A 16,529-nucleotide genomic window follows, 5' to 3' on the forward strand; every position below is an offset into this window, starting at 1 on the left:
AGACGTGTCTTTTTTCTCTTTCTTCTGTTCCAACATTTCGAGACTCGCAACCACAGTTGATACTCGACAATGCATCTGGGTTTCAAGGTTGTTGGACGTGTGTATTCAACCCTGAGACAAGGCATGTAGTCTGTCTTTCCAGACCTCCAGGAACCGTCTCATTTGCACATCTTGATGCACGAATATATCCCGTCCTTCATCCAAAATCAGAATCCGCCGCCCATTGCCTGTATCTGGCCCAACTTCCAAAGTGTCGATCTTCCCATGTACGTCTCGCGAGTCAATAAAGCCTCTCCCCTGATCTGCGTATATCAAGACCGCCGGTGCTGTATTGCAAACCATGTGGTTACTGAAATAGTCGTCTTTCTCAAGGAACAGCTGCCGACCGTCCTGCTGGAAGGTCAGCAAGCGTCCTCTGGCATTTCCAGGGGCTCTTCTTGACTCACCAGGAGTATAGACTCAGCCTCGTTCTCCAGCCTGGTATCATCATGTGCATAGGCTCGACGAAACACGGCTTCATTTGGTGAATCCATGTTTCTCTGGGCTTGGAGTCTTAGCTCTGGGGAATTGAAGCTTTTCGAAATTGTATGTCACAGGACATTGCCTCCAACCCTGGCCAAAATCTTGAAAGGGTCTTATTGTAAAGTCTGCTAAGGGCTTCCTCATTTGCTGTTTGTGCATTCCTTCTTCGTGTGACTTGTACTTGCTGTCCCGTGACGCTGTGTGCGACCATAAGGCCTATGTGGTATTGGAACTTGCTTCTGTCCTACTCATTCCCCCAAAAAAGGTATTGCCAGCAATATCAAGCAATCTTTCAAGGTTAAGACTCATTCGATGCATCACTTCCAAGGCTCTCTTCACTCTCCAGGGTTCACAACATGACCCGTGGACGTAGCAAATCTTGGAAATAGCAGGTTGGGTCTAATTTTCCCAAAAGAGATACTCTGGAGCTGCGAGAACTATTCTCATGGGCATTGAGGTTTGAACAATCGAGAAATACAAAAGAGATGAGATAGGGGAAATACGAAAGTGGGAGATGGAAATGGTGAAAAAGAAAGGGGTCCCATGAGGTTAGAGTGGGCAGAGAGAGATTTGGTGTCGAGAGAAATGTGGAAAGAAAAATTATAAAGAAAGATAAACGAGCTAATAAAATGAATAGAGCAGAGAAGAAGACCTCGGAAAGCTCCTTTGAAATTGTTTATTGTCAAATTCCTAGATACAATGTGATGATGTATTGGACTCTTAGTAAATATACCGAAAGCTGGTGTGCTGTTAGATACTTGATACGAGCAACAGTACGGAGAAGGGGATCACATCTGTAGATGTAGAATACATACTTCAAATTTTCTCGGTCCGTCAGGTCCAAGAATGCGGTGGAATCCAGATCTCTTCCCTCGAGACCACCTTCCATCTGAGACTGGATACGATCACGCTTCTTGTTCTCCCAGCGTAGCAAGAGACCAAGAGTACTGATCAGAACAGCCTCGATCAAGTGAGAAACGATCATCGACCAGATTCCTAGCTCGTATGTAGGACTATGATTTCAGTTAGTCAAATTCAATGTCAGACGAAAGAGGATTTCTGCTCGGGTCAACGCACGATTGATCTGTTTTATAGAAGAAAGGTCCGGCGATGTTTCCAGTGCAGTAGCCTAAGAATAGGACGGCATTGGTGACTACCTTTTTGGTATGCCCTATTCAACGTTAGTGCGCCCAATTAATTTGAGGTTATAATGTTTTTTCGAAGACAGGGTTCTTATTCCACCTACCAGCTGTGTTTGCGATCTGCATACTCAACACAAGCACAAATGCAGCGTTGTACGGTCCTGTGAGATAGTAGCAGATCAACCGGCCTACGCTATGCTGGACTGGAACGAAGCGGAGGCCAAAGGCACCAGCAAGGTTGGGCAGCAAGAATATCAAGATGAAGACACAACGTCGGTTCTCAAAGCGGTCATTCAAGAAGACACAGGCCAGAATTGAAATGGCAATGATAAACCCATAGGGGATCTGATTTTGGTGCACAATGTTAACTCTAGGGCGTTCGATGCATTGTGACAAGCAAATGGATCTTACCTGCATGAGAGTGGTCACCAAGGTTGAGTACCCAAAGCCTTTAATGATGATAGTTCCAAAATTTGAAATGCCACCGTTGGGGATATTACCTACGCAAAGGTGAGTGGGTAGAATATCACTTTGGGCCCAAAATATACTTACAAACAAGACCCAGGATAAAGAACATGTAGAGCTTGTAGTCCATAAAAGCCTCTAGAATCTGGTAGGGCTTGAGGTTCTTGTTCTCCACACCGGTCTGGTTTTCACGTAGACGCTCGACAGCCATTCGGCGCTCTCTCTTGCTAAGACCCTTTGCTGTGACAGGTGAATCAGGGAGGAAGATGAACATCACAATACCCCAAGCTGCACACAAAGCACCACTGAAAAATGTTAGGCAGTGATCGAATCGAAGGTTTTCCCCACAGACTTACATCACAATAAACTCGTATCTCCAAGATGGGAGGGCACCCTTAATCTGGCCAATTCCATAGCCCAACAGACCACCTAGAGCTATACCCAGTCCATTCGCTGTATACCAAAGTCCCAGTCTTACAGGCTGCTCGCGGCGCGTGTACCACATACTCGTAATGAGCATGAAAGCAGGGTCGGCGCAGGCTTCGGCCGCGCCGCCCAGGGCTCGAAGCACCGCGAGGGTCTCGAAGCTGTTGCAGGCTGCTTGGATCATAAGGAAAACACCCCTTTGCACCTGGTTAAAATTCTTTTTGTACGCTCTCGGAATTGAGGTTGAATTCCACATACCACATGAAGATATTAACCCCCAAGTATTTCCCTGAGAAGTTTGTCAGACTCACATCCCAGAAAGCAGTCTTCAAATTAACTCTTACCAATCGGAAGTCGTTGCATCAAGAAGTTGGTTGGGAATGCCCAGATTAAGAATCCGAAGTAGAAAATGCTGCTCAGCCAACTATACCGAGTTCCGTGCAGGTCGAGGTCTTCGCGGATACCAAAGATAGCTGCATAGCTTAGAGTTGTCTATTGGGTGGAAAATATATATAACACGTTAGCTGTATGAGAGATACATAAGGGAAAGCACCGCAAATCTGACCTTGTCAATATAAAAGAAAGCATAACAAACGGCGAGATAAGGAAGAATCATGAAGTCGATCTTCCACAATAGCTTCCTTGCCTCGGCCGGATCGACTTCTTCATGAAGCTCGTCCGGATCATCAAACAATGCCATCGCAGTGTCGCCATCTGCATTTTTAGCAGTCTTGAAATTTGCATGTTCATGATGGTCATCATGGCTGATGGTAGGAACATCGATGTTGGTCTTCGAGTCAGACCTTGGGCCCGGGGTATCCATAGTGGAGGTTGGTGGAGTCAATTAGATCAAACATTCAGGTAAAAGAAGAAAAAGTGGAATTAGCTGCAGAGATATATAGATAGGTTCCAAGGTTAAGGCTTAGACAAAAGAGGAAAGGAAAAAAAGGTGGGAGACGTCTAACAAAGCAATTCTGGAATCCAACACCCCTTCATTCGCATCTCCAAACTTTATCAAAGCTCCAACTTCCCCGCGAGACTCGAATCTTAACCTCAGGAGAATCTGCGGGGAAGACCCAGAGAGGCTTCCCCGGGTCGTATCGTCCGCTGATCGGCTGGTCAAAACATGGGGAAGCGGGGGCTTGGCTGACGATGCGTGTCTTCGGACTTGCCCCGGCGCGCATTTTGACTTTCGAAGTCAGCAATGGCTGATAGAAACAAAATCTTTGATTGGGCCATATCTGCCTGTTAATGCTCAGGATTGTCTGTTGAGGTCGGTGGAAGTCCGAAGGTTCGGCAAGTTCGCCGCTATGTCCATTGACAATGCGAACTGGGTTTGATGCTTTCGAATAGCCGAGCAATTGACAGACCGAGGGTTATACGGAGTACCAATAACTAGGTCAGGTTTGCTGTTATTACTAAAAGGGGGTTCTACTTTCCACTAACCCTCATAGTAATCAACCACTTTGAGTTCTGCCCACATCATCCATGCGAGTCGAATTTGCTTTGGCCAGGTGCTGGTAGGAAATGAGTGCGGGAGATTTGAATTCAAGCTTGGAAGCCTCTTGTTCAACACTATTGCATTCTGATACTAAGATTCCCCTCCTATTAAAATTTAGACTAAGCTGCACACCATTTTGCTGAGACCTGGATATCCCCTTCTTCTAACCTTGTAGTTTGGAACGGCAACGCAATCATCTAACGTCGGTTGAAGTTCAAGTAGCGCGACTATAGAAAGGTCAGTACAACAAATCAGCAATAAAAAATGTCCAAGACCACGACTTACAGCCAAGAAAAGAATGATCAGGTTAGAACCAATGAAAGCAGCGAATATACCCAGATCCCGCCACCTGTTATCGAAAGACATGCTGAAAGCAGCATAGAATTGTTCTCCAACCTTGTAGGCACAGTACTTGCAAGTCTGTGTAGCATTATTGACGATATATCCATTTCCACCAGCTTCAAAGAACGGTTTCATGTATTCACCGCAGGTGAGGTTGGATGGGGCGTTGAACAGATTTAGTTCAGACTCCGCACAGACAACATCCCGACCCTCGAGCTCCGTCACGACCATTCCGCCAATCAAGCGGGTGAACGGATCGAGCTGGTATAACCAGGCGCGCCAGAACCCTGGCATTTGAGGCTTTGGAATTGCGACACCGCAGAACAGTGAGAAAATAATGACGATTGGGGGGTTGAGTTGGGATGCTATGAAACTGTTCGGCGTCAATGCTGAGATCATTTGGCCTAGCGTGACGGAGAACATCTCGGTGATGAGAATGATTAGGAATTGGTAACCGGCCCGACTGGATTCACTTTGGAATCCTGGAATGTAGTAAAGCGGGAGGAAGAAGCAGACTGCACATAGGAGACTGTATGGAGCCTCGGCGATAACCATTGACAGAGCAAAGGCAAACTGGCTGTATGTCTTTGAGGCTGATTCGCGGTAGAAGATGAGTCGGGCCATGTCATAGCGTGGCTGGACCATCTGGAGGATGATTGCTGGGAGAACAGTGACGTTGAAAATAACGAAGATACGGTACTGCAGTGAAGAGCGGGAGTCGTCGAGATTCAAGAATACAAGACCGGTGATGATGGCAATGACAACATGAGTGTAAAGCCTGGTGAAGCCATAGTTCCTTGAACGCCAGAAAGATAGGTTGGTTCGTCGACCGACAACCTTGATCTGATGCCAGAGAGGGGAAGCATATTCGCGCTCCACCTTGTTCTCGTTGGTGTCCTCTTGAACAGCCTGGGATCTAGCTGCTTTGATTTGTCTGATCTCTTCTTTGACCTGGTCCAGTTCGGGGGAGTCACGCCAGATATCACCCCAATCACGATCTCCAATGCGGCGTGTCTGGCCGGCACCAATGGCGTCAAGCATCCACTCAGCTGGGTTTGCATCCAGGGGACAGTCAGCTCCATTACGGCGGAAGTAGTCAAGAAGAATCTCGGAATCGGTCCCAATATCACCACAGTAGATGCATTCGCCGCCTCGTTGGAGGAGCAAGAGTCGATCAAAGTTTTCAAAGAGAGCAGAATTCGGCTGATGAATAGTGCAAAGAATAGCTTGGCCCGAAGCTGCGAGCTTTCGCAGGAAACGCACAATATTCCAGGCGGATTGACTGTCCAAACCGGAAGTAGGCTCATCCAAGAATAGAAGAAGCTCAGGCTTTGCTGCAAGCTCAACTCCAATAGTCACCCGTTTCCTCTCCTCGACTGAGAGACCAGTCTCTGGAGTGCCAATAATTGCATCTGCCAAGTTTTCCAGCTCCAAAAGACTCAGGATCTCCTCCACGTAGGCATGCTTTTCCGACTGAGGTGTATCGAATGGTTGGCGAAGATCTGCAGAGAAACGCAAAGCTTCGCGCACTGTCTGCATGTCTTCATGGACATCCAATTGCTCGGCGTAGGACGTTCCTCGCTGGAATGAAGTACCCGGTGGCTTTCCGTCTACCAAGATATCGCCGGTGACAACGCCAATGTTCTTTCGCGCAGCTAAAACATCCAGCAGGGTCGTCTTGCCTGCACCAGATGCTCCCATCAGCGCAGTAAGCTTTCCGGGCTGAACATAACCGTATACCGAGTTCAAGAGGCGTCGAGTGCCAGACGGAACCGGCACTTCGTAAGAAACATCTTCCCATGTGAAAACAGACTTGGAGGTAATGCTCAAGTTTGACTCTTCCTTGGCGTCGAGAGTCTTTTTCTGTCTGCGATCTTTTTTCTCCATCAGTGCTTCGTTGAGCTTCTTGCGCTCGTCGTTCTCCTTTTGGAAGAAAGTGATAGTCTTGCCGCCTGCACCGAATGACAGTGTTTCTCCGAAATAAAGATTTGATGCGAGGAATCCAACAATCAAAGCAATCATAATGCCGAAATTCCGCCACAGATCTCCGCCAAAGTAGCTGAACGTGTCGGCAAGATAGCTGGAACCAGGGATGATCGCCGATCCAGGCTCACCACCTGCCAGAGTACACGCCTGGTTGGCGATGTCTCCGTAGCCGGGACCAGTAGGTACAAGCGAGTCTTTGGTGCATGTGAGAGTCAGATGTCTAAACTCATTGACCATCAAAGAGGCAAAGCCAAGACCAAAGGGGTTGATGTAGAAGATCCATCGTAGCCAAACCTGAGCACCGGACCATTGGATAAGATATCCAGAGGTCAACACAAAGAACGTGATGATGACGGATGCAAATTTGATAGCGTAGTCAAAATCGGGGCAGAGACATCCAACAGTACGGAAGAATACGGTCATTGTCACATAGCCCTCGAGAATAATAAGAACGAAAATGAAGAATGCACCGGCATCAAGAACCAGTCCGCACATGAAATACACGATGATGCTGAACACCAAGATTCGTGCAACGGCGAATAGAGTATCGATGATGATCTGTGCGATGAACAACGCACTTGGTCGGTAGAATGTAAAAGCCCGGTGCTTGTTGACAACCGAGCGACCTAGCATGGTCGAGGCCAGCTCAGAAAACGCTTGGAAACCATTGAACAGTAGACTGATGAAAAGAAGACCTCCACGCGTGAAGGCTCCGGCGCTCGTCTTGGGTTGATTGAGCCAGACGGTTCCCAAAATGATGGCAATACCAACAGAGGTAACCCAGGAGACCGTCAGAGCAAACTTGTCCTGCCACTTTAGGAGGAATTGGCGCTGCATCAAGGCCCAAATCTGCAGATGGAAGGGAATAGAGTAAACGGAAGATTGTGAAGTGAACTTGCGCTTGGCTTCCTTGTTGGCCAGCTCGAAATCATCGTAGATCTGCTTCTCTCCTTGAATCTGGGCCCGATAGGACTTCATTTCCCGGTCCAATCTCTCGCTGAAAATAGATTTGTCGAAGGCTTCGACTAATGTCTGTGGTGTGGATGGAACGCTTTCGGCACTTTCTCCATCTTTGAATTCTCTCTCGAATGGATCAGTGCAGCCTGTCAGATAGTCTGGGGTAGTCTGGCGAGGCTTTTCACGATATCCGAGGCCTTCAAAGTATCCTCGTGCTTCGGAAGCAGGGCCGAAGAACACTTGACGACCTTGATCAATGACAAGGACTTTGTCAAACTGCTTGTAGATGTTCTCAGATGCTTGGTACAAAGACACAAATGTAGTGGTCTTGTAGATGTTGGTCAAGATCCTTAGCGATTTGGCAAAATCGAGAGCAGTAGAAGCATCAAGACCTCGTGTGCTGTTGTCCCAGGCCAGGACAGTGGCAGATGTGATCATCATCTCGGCAATGGAAACTCGACGTCGTTCACCTGTCTTTCTTAGCTTTCCTTTTCCCATGACTTCAAAAAATCAAAGGATTTTAAGCTGCATACCTCCAGAGACACCGCGAATAAACTGGTTACCAATCACGGTATTAGCCGTGTGTTCAATGTTGAACATTTTCAAAAGCAAGTCGGTCACTTTCTCCTTGAACTCGGATTTTGAAACCCCAAGCGGACGTTTCCGAGGCGTCTTCGTATCGAGCGCAAACCCAAGGGTTTGCTTCACGGTAAGTGTAGGCTGGTGGACATCATCCTCTTGGTTGTAGACCGCTTCGCCTCGGAATCGCTTCGCAAACGCATCCGCTTCAAAGGGACCATAAAGTACCTCGCCATCCACACCAGTATATCCAAAACGTTGATTCGCGATTGCTTTGAGGAAAGTCGTGCAACCCGACCCAGGGCGTCCAAGTACCAATACCATCTCTCCCGGACGTGTCAGGCCTCGGAAGCCTTCAAGGATTTTGAATTCTTCGCCTTTCTTTCCCCATCCAAAAATATCCATGATTGTCCCGGGGACGTTGAGGAAATCGACAATTGCATCTGGGAAAGTCTTGATGAATGTTTTGACACCTCCCATGCCTCGGACTGAGAGATTGTCCCAAATCACACCTGCGGATAACTTTAGATGACTATTCGTTTCAGATTGACGGTCAACTTACCAATGTGCTTGTCTTTGATCCCAGCTTCTTCTGCCGCAACACGATCACCACGAAGGGTTGTCTCCAAGTCCCACGAATCGTCCGACTGAGTCGATCCCTCTGCCTTCTCGATATCGTGTGTGGTCGCTCCATTTTTTGACACGCGAGATGCTTGAGTAGACAGTCTATGGGCTTGGTGTGAGATGCTAGAGAACTGGCGGTTTAATTCCGAGAATTCTTTTTCCGCCGCTGTGACGTCCACGCCCGTTTGTCCTGCGTTGTGCTGCGTATTGGAAATGCGGACCTCCTCAAGCTGCTTTCCGTAATTCAAAGAGTCCAGTGTGTCCATGGACTTGCTGGACTCAGCCGTCTTCTTCTCACCTGGCTGGTCCATGTTTGGTTGACGATGTCAAGTGCGGGAGGGCTCCGAAGTCGCGACCTTGGAAATAGATGTACACTGGCGCTTTGATACTCCCCGCACGAGTGGTAGACAAATAGTGAGCCAATTGCATACAATAAAGAGCAGATTGGATTCCGACTCCCTTGCTGAGAATATGTAAAAAGAAGAAATCAAATTCGACGAGGAAGAGAAAAAAAAATATAAGCCAAGAGACGATCCTTGGCTTAAGTCTGGTAGCATCGTGAGGCGTGAACATGTCTACTTAGTGCCCACTCGGCTCCACCTAGGCAAGCTCGCTAAAACCTTTTTTTTTTTGTTTCGGAAATCAAATGGCGGTGTTAGCGTGCTCGTATATAGTCGGAACACCGACACACCGATGTACTTACTGCAAACGCTGCAGGGAGCCAAAGAATCCCCCGAGAATCAAACAAAAGGTGGGGATGGGTGGCCAGAGACGGGCTATTCCGCGGTGGAGTGACCAGATTTGATGCTGCCAAGCAGGCGGACACCCAAACAAGTTAAAGCGGAAAACATGACTCGTGATGACTCTTCATCCAATGTTAGAATTTGCGCTGAAGATCGTTCTAGAGCAAGGTTTTTACGCGCACGGGGTGGCTTCCGGTTATCAATCTGGGGTGTGGAGAGCCAGTTAGGGTCCACTTTATTGGGGCTGTATACTCCGTTCGGAGCACTTATAGGAATTTGATGCCCTACTGAACAGGGATTGACCTTGAAACACTGCCGTATTTCCGTTAAGTCCGCAACAAACGGACTGATCAAGTCTTTCATGGGCGGTTTACGGTACCGGGGCCTTGACAGGGGTGAATTGCCGGCTAAATGTGTAAGAGTACAGAAGGCGATTAGGGGGTAAACAGCCTCGAGATCAGATGATGCTTAGGTCACAATATTTATTGGTTCTGTTGTAGTTCACCCGTGGACGGTGATGTTTAGTTTAATTGACATTCAGTTTAAATAGTGAGAGGGCCGATTGAAGCGCGAAGCAGCACCCTATTATGTTTGAAAGGGCATGATGCTAATACAATATCCTCTGTATCCCAATAGCAGGCGAGGGAGAGAACTGCTTAACACTGCTCTTGTCTTACTCCCTTCTACTCCGTACAAGTTTCTTCACACGCACCTGCGCAATCCACATAAACGGGCCTCGCTAGCCGTTAGGTCTGCTTATGGTTAGCCTCGGGATATCTTCGGGAACAAGGGCTGGAAGAATAAGATCCGCAAGGATACCCAAAGCTAGAAAGGGTAGTAAATAAATAAATACAGTTATCGGACACCTTTGCGCATATTTCCTGGAATCTGTCCATAAAATTTCGAAGAGGTGGGATAACTCTAAGGCCGGACTCGAAATGCAGATCTATCACAATCGCGTGGGTATGCTCGCCATGGTACTCCGTACGGAGTACGGAGTACAGCACAGACGCATGTCTTTGCATAAATAATCCTCGGGTATGATGTACCAATCAGACGCTATTTTCCGTGCCTCGTGCAGCATGGTTAGTACATCTTGATACAGATTTACCTACCCACTCCATTAGGCCAAAACGCATATACACTGCACAGGCATAGTCCTGCCAGCAGCCTTGGAAGCCCAACCGGCAATTATATCATGTTGGGGTATCAAGGTATTGATCTGAGACATTTCTGTCCGGAATTCCATTCGTCATTCATCATTATTCTCGGAGGAACGTGATCACACCGAGACAGCTAATGTGCATGCAGTAGTGCGTATCTCATGATCTAGTTCTCAGATTGACCTGGATGTGTCGACTATGCCGAGATCTTTTGGATCTCAGCCTCCAGCTTCTTCATGTCGCCGCCAACAACACGGCCCGCTTCCTGACCATCCTTGAACAGCACAAAGGTGGGCATGGCATTCACGCTTAGTTCCCGCGCAACACTTTGCAGCTTATCCACGTCCACCTGGAGGAAACGTACATTCTCATGCTGCTCGCTCAGCTTGCCAACAACGGGGGCAACGGCCTTGCAAGGACCACACCAAGTCGCATAGAAGTCGACGACGACGGGACCGGAGGAGACGAGGGCTTTGAAGATGACTTGGCTGTTGGGTCTGGTTAGAATCTGGATGAGTGGACACGGATTTGACCAAGGCTTACTTGTCAATATCTTGGACTTTTCCGTGCGACATGATGGGGGTTGAGCTCGATTGGCGCGACTTCAAGAAGATGCGGACAGCTGGTGAGGGGTTAGGCTCGTGGTTCTGCTTTCCGTCGCGGACGCTCTTGTTTGGCTTGGGCGCAAGTGCAGAGCTCCGGTGCTGTCACTCACCTATGTAGATTGCGGTGAGAATGAGAATAGTCTTGAGCTCCATGATTGCTTTTCGACACGGAGGGTTGTGGATCGTTGTTGTGATTAGGATGGTCACGTGGTCTCAGACTATGCCCTGACTCAAGCCACTTGATCACGACATTCGATGTAATCTGGAGTGATACGAGGTTGTTTATGTCTCACTTCGATTTGATTAGTCGGGTGTGTTTGACATTGCCCAGGTGGAACACCAATTATCTGGCAGAGGGAAGCCTACTCAAGGCACTCCCGAGGTCATAATTTGTCGGAAGTCTCATAGGAATAGAACTGCCCGCAAAATGTTCCAAAAATGCAGATGGATGATTACAGATGTCTACCTATACAGGCTCTGGTGTGAAGTCATTCATGGATGTGTCCTGTGTGAGCAAAAAAACAAGACTCCCCAGGTCGGTAGCAACCTTGGAGGTTATTAGATTGGAGCATTCTCTACTCCTCCACTCTCGGTCCTTTCACCTGAGTCCCACTTCCAAGGTTCATGCATACTTCCGATGCATGGAGTGGCGTTTGATGCCTTGGGTCATCATGTACCTTGCCTCTTGTGTTCAAGTCCGGACGGATTGTGGATCTATATAACAACGACTTGAAGGAAAATGGGTCTTTACTCACATACCAACTTGTGGACCCAAAGAGAGTCATTCGGGAATGATCCGCCGGGCCCAACCCAATCCTCGAATTTAAGAATTAAGCTCCGTAGGGGATCCACGCAATCTGCGAGCCCTTTGAAACATGCCACGTGCCCGAGGACGCACGGGTGTCTTACAGCAAGCTCACGAGTGCAGGGTCTTTTTCATCTGTCACAAAGGTTGCAGATATACTTGGCCACCTGAGCAGACAAGAGCCAATGTTTGAACCAAGAATGTCCACAAGTCTCCACTTGACTTCAAACAAGTTCTTCGCTTGAATTGTTTACACGCAGGGAATTCTTCGCCAACGCAAAAATGTCAAATACGGTGCGATTAGTGGAGGTTTCGATCAACATGAGGATCACCGGGTCGAGAGTCGATTGGCTCATCGAAAGTGTTCAACTAGGCATTTTCATGTGCAGAGTCCGTGTTTTAAAATGAAGCAAGTGGCTGATATAATTACAGTAAAGCCCCTTGATGACTGACCACTAGATAAGCATCCTCCATCCATATTCGCCGGTTTCCTTACAGCATTCTTCATGATAAGGTACACATACGTATCGCACAGCCCAGGTATGCGGGATCCAGACGACCTAGCTTCTACCCACCAAGATTCTCCAAGCAGCATATATACCCCTCATGCCAGTGATCTTCTTCTTGAAACGAGAGACGAGCCGCTTGAAGATCATCAACTTTGCCAAACCCCTTCCGACACTCCAACATGGGTCACGGTCCGGAAACCGAGTCAATACCCAACTACAGCATTCATAAATTGCTGTCGTGGCCCAAAAAACGACAAACCTCACAACAAGATGGCCCCAGTACAACCGGGATGATGTTACGACTCTCGTTGTGGGTCTCATTCGCCGCATGGATCTCGAACTTCGACACCGGCTATGCAGGAATCGTGCTCATCATGCCATCATACAAGCGAGCATTCGGAAGCTGTGAACAGGTCCTAGACCCGGCTACATATGCTAATATCGAGCACTGCACGCTCACACCATTGCAAGAATCGCTTATCAGCCTGAACTTCCTGTTTGTCGCCCTTGGCGGCGGAGTTGCAGGCGTAACTGGTCAACACTGCGGACGCAGGGGCGCAATCCAAATCGGATGTGGATTGGCTATCATAGGTGCCGCTGGAATGCTCGGAACGACTGGCAGTTTCCTTCGCTACATGGTGTGTCGCTGCATTGGTGCCGTGGGAATTGGTCATCTATTAGCGGCCGGCGCTACATATGGGTCTGAATGCATTGTACCAAGCAAGCGCGGCCTGTCTCTGGGGCTGTATAATGTTGGACTTGCAATGGGAAATGTTGCCTCGGCGGCAGTCTGTGCTGGATCTGCTCGTCTCGAATCGACCAATGATTGGCAGTGGAAGACGCCGATTCTCAGCCAGATTCCATTGGGACTTATCCTCGGTGCTGGGATCGTGATGCTGCCCGAATCTCCTCGCTGGCTTATGGGTCATGGGCGAGAAGAGGAGGCAAGGAAGGCTTTCGGAGTGCTGTATAGTCAGAGTCCAGATTCACTCGCCGTGAGCGCCCAGGTCGAAGACATTCGCGTTCATCTTGCGAGCGAGCGAGCGGGGAAGAAGAAAGTTTCGGTGTTTGACATCTATCGCAAGAAGCATATCCGCCGCACTCTGACATCAGCTCTGATCTTGGCCGGAATGGCCGTCACTGGTATTCAATTCGTGGCGCCATATGCTGCTCTGTTTTTGAAGGGGGTCGGCATCAGCGATCCTTATCTCATAAATTGTGTCATCGGCCTGTGCATTCTCGTTGGGGCCCTGGCTGGTCCCTTCGTTGTTGAATACGGCGGAAGAAGACTGTCGATTCTAATAGGCTACAGTCTCATGGCTGTTTGCATGTTGGTACTTTCCTCCGTGAGCTCCATTGTCGGAGCCAGCAACTCTTCACAGCTAGCCATTGTTGTGCTGCTGAGTATCTGGGCTTTTGTCTTTGGTGCGACTATTGCACCAACTGCAAATCTAAGCTCTGTTGAGATGCACAGTGTCTCACTTCGAACCTTTGGACAAGCAAACACAACGGTTTTCTACGGGATCTTCTCATTTGCTGCAAGTTTCTGGACACCGTATATGCTGAGTGCGAATCACGGAGATATGGGCGCCAATGTTGGCTATTTTTATGCAGGTGTCACAGTCGTGGTTGCGGGATTGGCGTTTCTGCTTGTGCCTGAGACTGCTCAATTGACCCTGGAGCAGATTGATGAGTTCTTCAATTCAGGAGCAAAGGCTTGGAAGACTTCGGTCTCGAAGAACAAAGCAGCTACTCTTCCCAAGAAGGACAAGGATTCATCTGGGAGCATCAGCGCTTGAGCAGCAATATTCCTTATTCTCGTCACATATATACCCATCAAGAAAATAACTTATGAAAGACATGAATTCACTCGTAGTTGGTCCCAGCTGTCATGTCGTAAAGCGTGAACTTTGGAACAAGTATGAGCAGGTCGATACGTATCAACTGGGCACGATGATCGTGCTTGAATGCATTCCAAGGTTAGAAGAGATTCCCATGATTGCAAGTTTTCAATTTCCGCAGCTTGAGAGCAATCATCCTGGCCATTATCTAATCCCTGCCGATTCTTATGTGACCCAGGGTCACCGTGGAATGAGGTGCACGTGAGCTCCGTTACCCTAAAAATTGGGACGACCTCACTTCTTTCTACATACTTCGTCAGCGAAACCTCAAACTCCAAATCAGAATGTCTCCGGTGCGAGCTGAGACCAGTGCCTATCTGAACATAGAGTCCTTTCACCGACAGTGACTATGACTGTTGTCATCTTCAGATCCAAAGTTCCTTGTACATACAGCTTTGACAGGTGGACTCAGACAAGTGGTTCATGAATTGATCTGCGTGAGCTGCATCAAGCCCTGGAGAGATGGAATTGCATAGCCCTTGAGTATAGTATGAGTTAGACCCAGAACCCATCATCATGCTGCCGTATATTCTCTTGCCTACCCGGCCTGTCATTTGATCGGTGTTTTTTGATACGAGCGAGTCAGCGATTCTTGTAAGATCTTGGTCTTGAAGTAGAGATATCACAGGGTTGACGACATAATCAGCACAGTGATTAGTGCAAATTCTGTACCTGCCATATGTGACCACTCCTAATTTCCCGCAACCCACGGCAATCGAGTTTGTTTCTTTATGGCATTCACTCCCTTCCCCTTTAGCATTTCATTCTCTGTGCTGACAGATTTGTCTGCCCGGAAGATCAGTGCTCTTGGCGGGTCATTGGTAAGAGGAGCGTTTCAACTTGCACAGGAGACTTCAATAACATTCATCCAAGCAAAGCCGTAACTAAACACCACCTCATCCTACATTCAGATACCATGAGCGCCAACATGAGTCCTCATGGGCAATCCAACCACCCACCTCAATCTCAGAGCCGCCTGAATCAAGCCTCCTACCTACCCAACGAAGTCAATGCAAGCTTTCTGAAAATCACGAAGCTCTCACCTCGCTCCAGCACAACAGTCTGGCGCAATGAGGTCCTGGGTGTCCTACGACCACTCGGACTGGACGGACTCATCAATCTGGAACTTCCAAGACCCCATGAATCCGACGAACAGTACATCAAGTGGAGATTCTGGACCCCCACCGTGGCCCGCTGGCTACTGAATCAAGTCGACGATACAATCCAAAGCCACGTCAAAGCACAGACGACTGAGGTGGTTCGTGCAGACACCGTTTACCAGACGATCAGAATGGTCAATTCGGAAAACCACCGCTTGTACATTGAGCGGGAGCTGCAGAAGTGGCACAACTTGAAACGAAGTGACTTCGGCAAAGCGGCGGACTTCATCATGGCTTTCCAGAATCAGTACAACAGACTTAAGATTGAAGAAGAAGAGGATCCTGCTGGTATGGCGTTGGGTCGACTTCTGAATGAAATGCAGGGGGAATTCTTGCGGATCACTTTCATTCGTGCGGAGGTCGAGGGCATGGACCGTGAGATTGACGCCCGGCTCTTCAACTACTATTGCAGACTCTTGATCAGCGAGACTCGTGATTTCCGTGATACTGACACTGGTGGCGGATTTGATACTGTCCAACAGCATGGCGGCGGCGGAGGTCAGGGAGGTGGCCCCGGGGGCAGCTCGGGCTCATTCGGTGGACAGGAGGTCTCATACCGCAACTGGAGAAGAATTGATGCTAGACAGCCTCGCTGAGGGCATTCTACATGGACCATGGTTTGGGTCTGGTGAATTTGAAATGTGGTGAATCTTTACCTAAGGATCAAAAATTCAATATGATATGAGCTCACTGTGCAATATCGAACTACACAAACTTTCCGGGCGGAGTACGGAGTAGAGGGTCAAAGCCAGTTTCTGTTAGGGCATGTACTTCAGGTCTATGATCACGTGGCATTGGTGAGATATTTACAGCGAACAGCAAGATGAATCATGCAATGCTGTGATCACAGGATGGTTCAGAGCCATCCTTGTAAGAAAGAATCTCAAATCAGCACGCTCGAACAAAAATACAGATTGAAACCGACAGAGATCGGTATGGACAAGATAGTTGGCGCTCATATACATGCAAAGAAAACTGTATTGAAACAGACAAGAGAGTGTGAGTGTGGATATCCAAGTGAATGTCAATAGGGAGGGAAGGAGGGAGAAGGAAAGCACTGCTTGTCCGTTCCCAAGATATTGTGTGAAGATATGTGAAA

The 16,529-nt window shown here is 48.3% G+C and overlaps 5 protein-coding genes across 5 annotated transcripts; 2 read left to right on the forward strand and 3 right to left on the reverse strand.

The window, feature by feature from the left end:
• Positions 1-1,255: 1,255 nt before the first annotated feature.
• Positions 1,256-3,378, reverse strand: N7506_003063 (putative MFS allantoate transporter; the record flags this gene model as incomplete). The annotated part of the gene is made up of 10 exons (XM_056952358.1): positions 1,256-1,535; positions 1,600-1,693; positions 1,769-2,009; positions 2,076-2,164; positions 2,217-2,434; positions 2,486-2,582; positions 2,637-2,752; positions 2,814-2,844; positions 2,900-3,047; positions 3,121-3,378. Coding segments are annotated over 10 exons (1,572 nt in total), but the record flags the coding sequence as incomplete, so codon positions are not given.
• Positions 3,379-4,253: 875 nt separating this feature from the next.
• N7506_003064 (putative ABC transporter) lies at positions 4,254-8,855 on the reverse strand (the record flags this gene model as incomplete). The annotated part of the gene is made up of 4 exons (XM_056952359.1): positions 4,254-4,283; positions 4,342-7,811; positions 7,875-8,432; positions 8,483-8,855. 4 exons carry the CDS (start codon positions 8,853-8,855, stop codon positions 4,254-4,256), a joined length of 4,431 nt encoding a protein of 1,476 aa, XP_056814051.1.
• A 1,791-nt stretch (positions 8,856-10,646) lies between these two features.
• N7506_003065 (thioredoxin family protein) lies at positions 10,647-11,208 on the reverse strand (the record flags this gene model as incomplete). Its single annotated transcript, XM_056952360.1, has 3 exons — positions 10,647-10,938; positions 10,994-11,072; positions 11,166-11,208. 3 exons carry the CDS (start codon positions 11,206-11,208, stop codon positions 10,647-10,649), a joined length of 414 nt encoding a protein of 137 aa, XP_056814052.1.
• A 1,340-nt stretch (positions 11,209-12,548) lies between these two features.
• On the forward strand, positions 12,549-14,168 carry N7506_003066 (uncharacterized protein; the record flags this gene model as incomplete). The annotated part of the gene is made up of 1 exon (XM_056952361.1): positions 12,549-14,168. The coding sequence occupies one exon, from the start codon at positions 12,549-12,551 to the stop codon at positions 14,166-14,168; it is 1,620 nt and encodes a 539-aa protein (XP_056814053.1).
• A 1,030-nt stretch (positions 14,169-15,198) lies between these two features.
• Positions 15,199-16,026, forward strand: N7506_003067 (uncharacterized protein; the record flags this gene model as incomplete). The annotated part of the gene is made up of 1 exon (XM_056952362.1): positions 15,199-16,026. The coding sequence occupies one exon, from the start codon at positions 15,199-15,201 to the stop codon at positions 16,024-16,026; it is 828 nt and encodes a 275-aa protein (XP_056814054.1).
• Between the last annotated feature and the right edge of the window lie 503 nt (positions 16,027-16,529).

Source organism: Penicillium brevicompactum (assembly GCF_028827555.1).
Source record: "Penicillium brevicompactum strain IBT 35665 chromosome Unknown utg000002l_segment0_segment0, whole genome shotgun sequence".
Lineage (NCBI taxonomy): Eukaryota > Fungi > Ascomycota > Eurotiomycetes > Eurotiales > Aspergillaceae > Penicillium > Penicillium brevicompactum.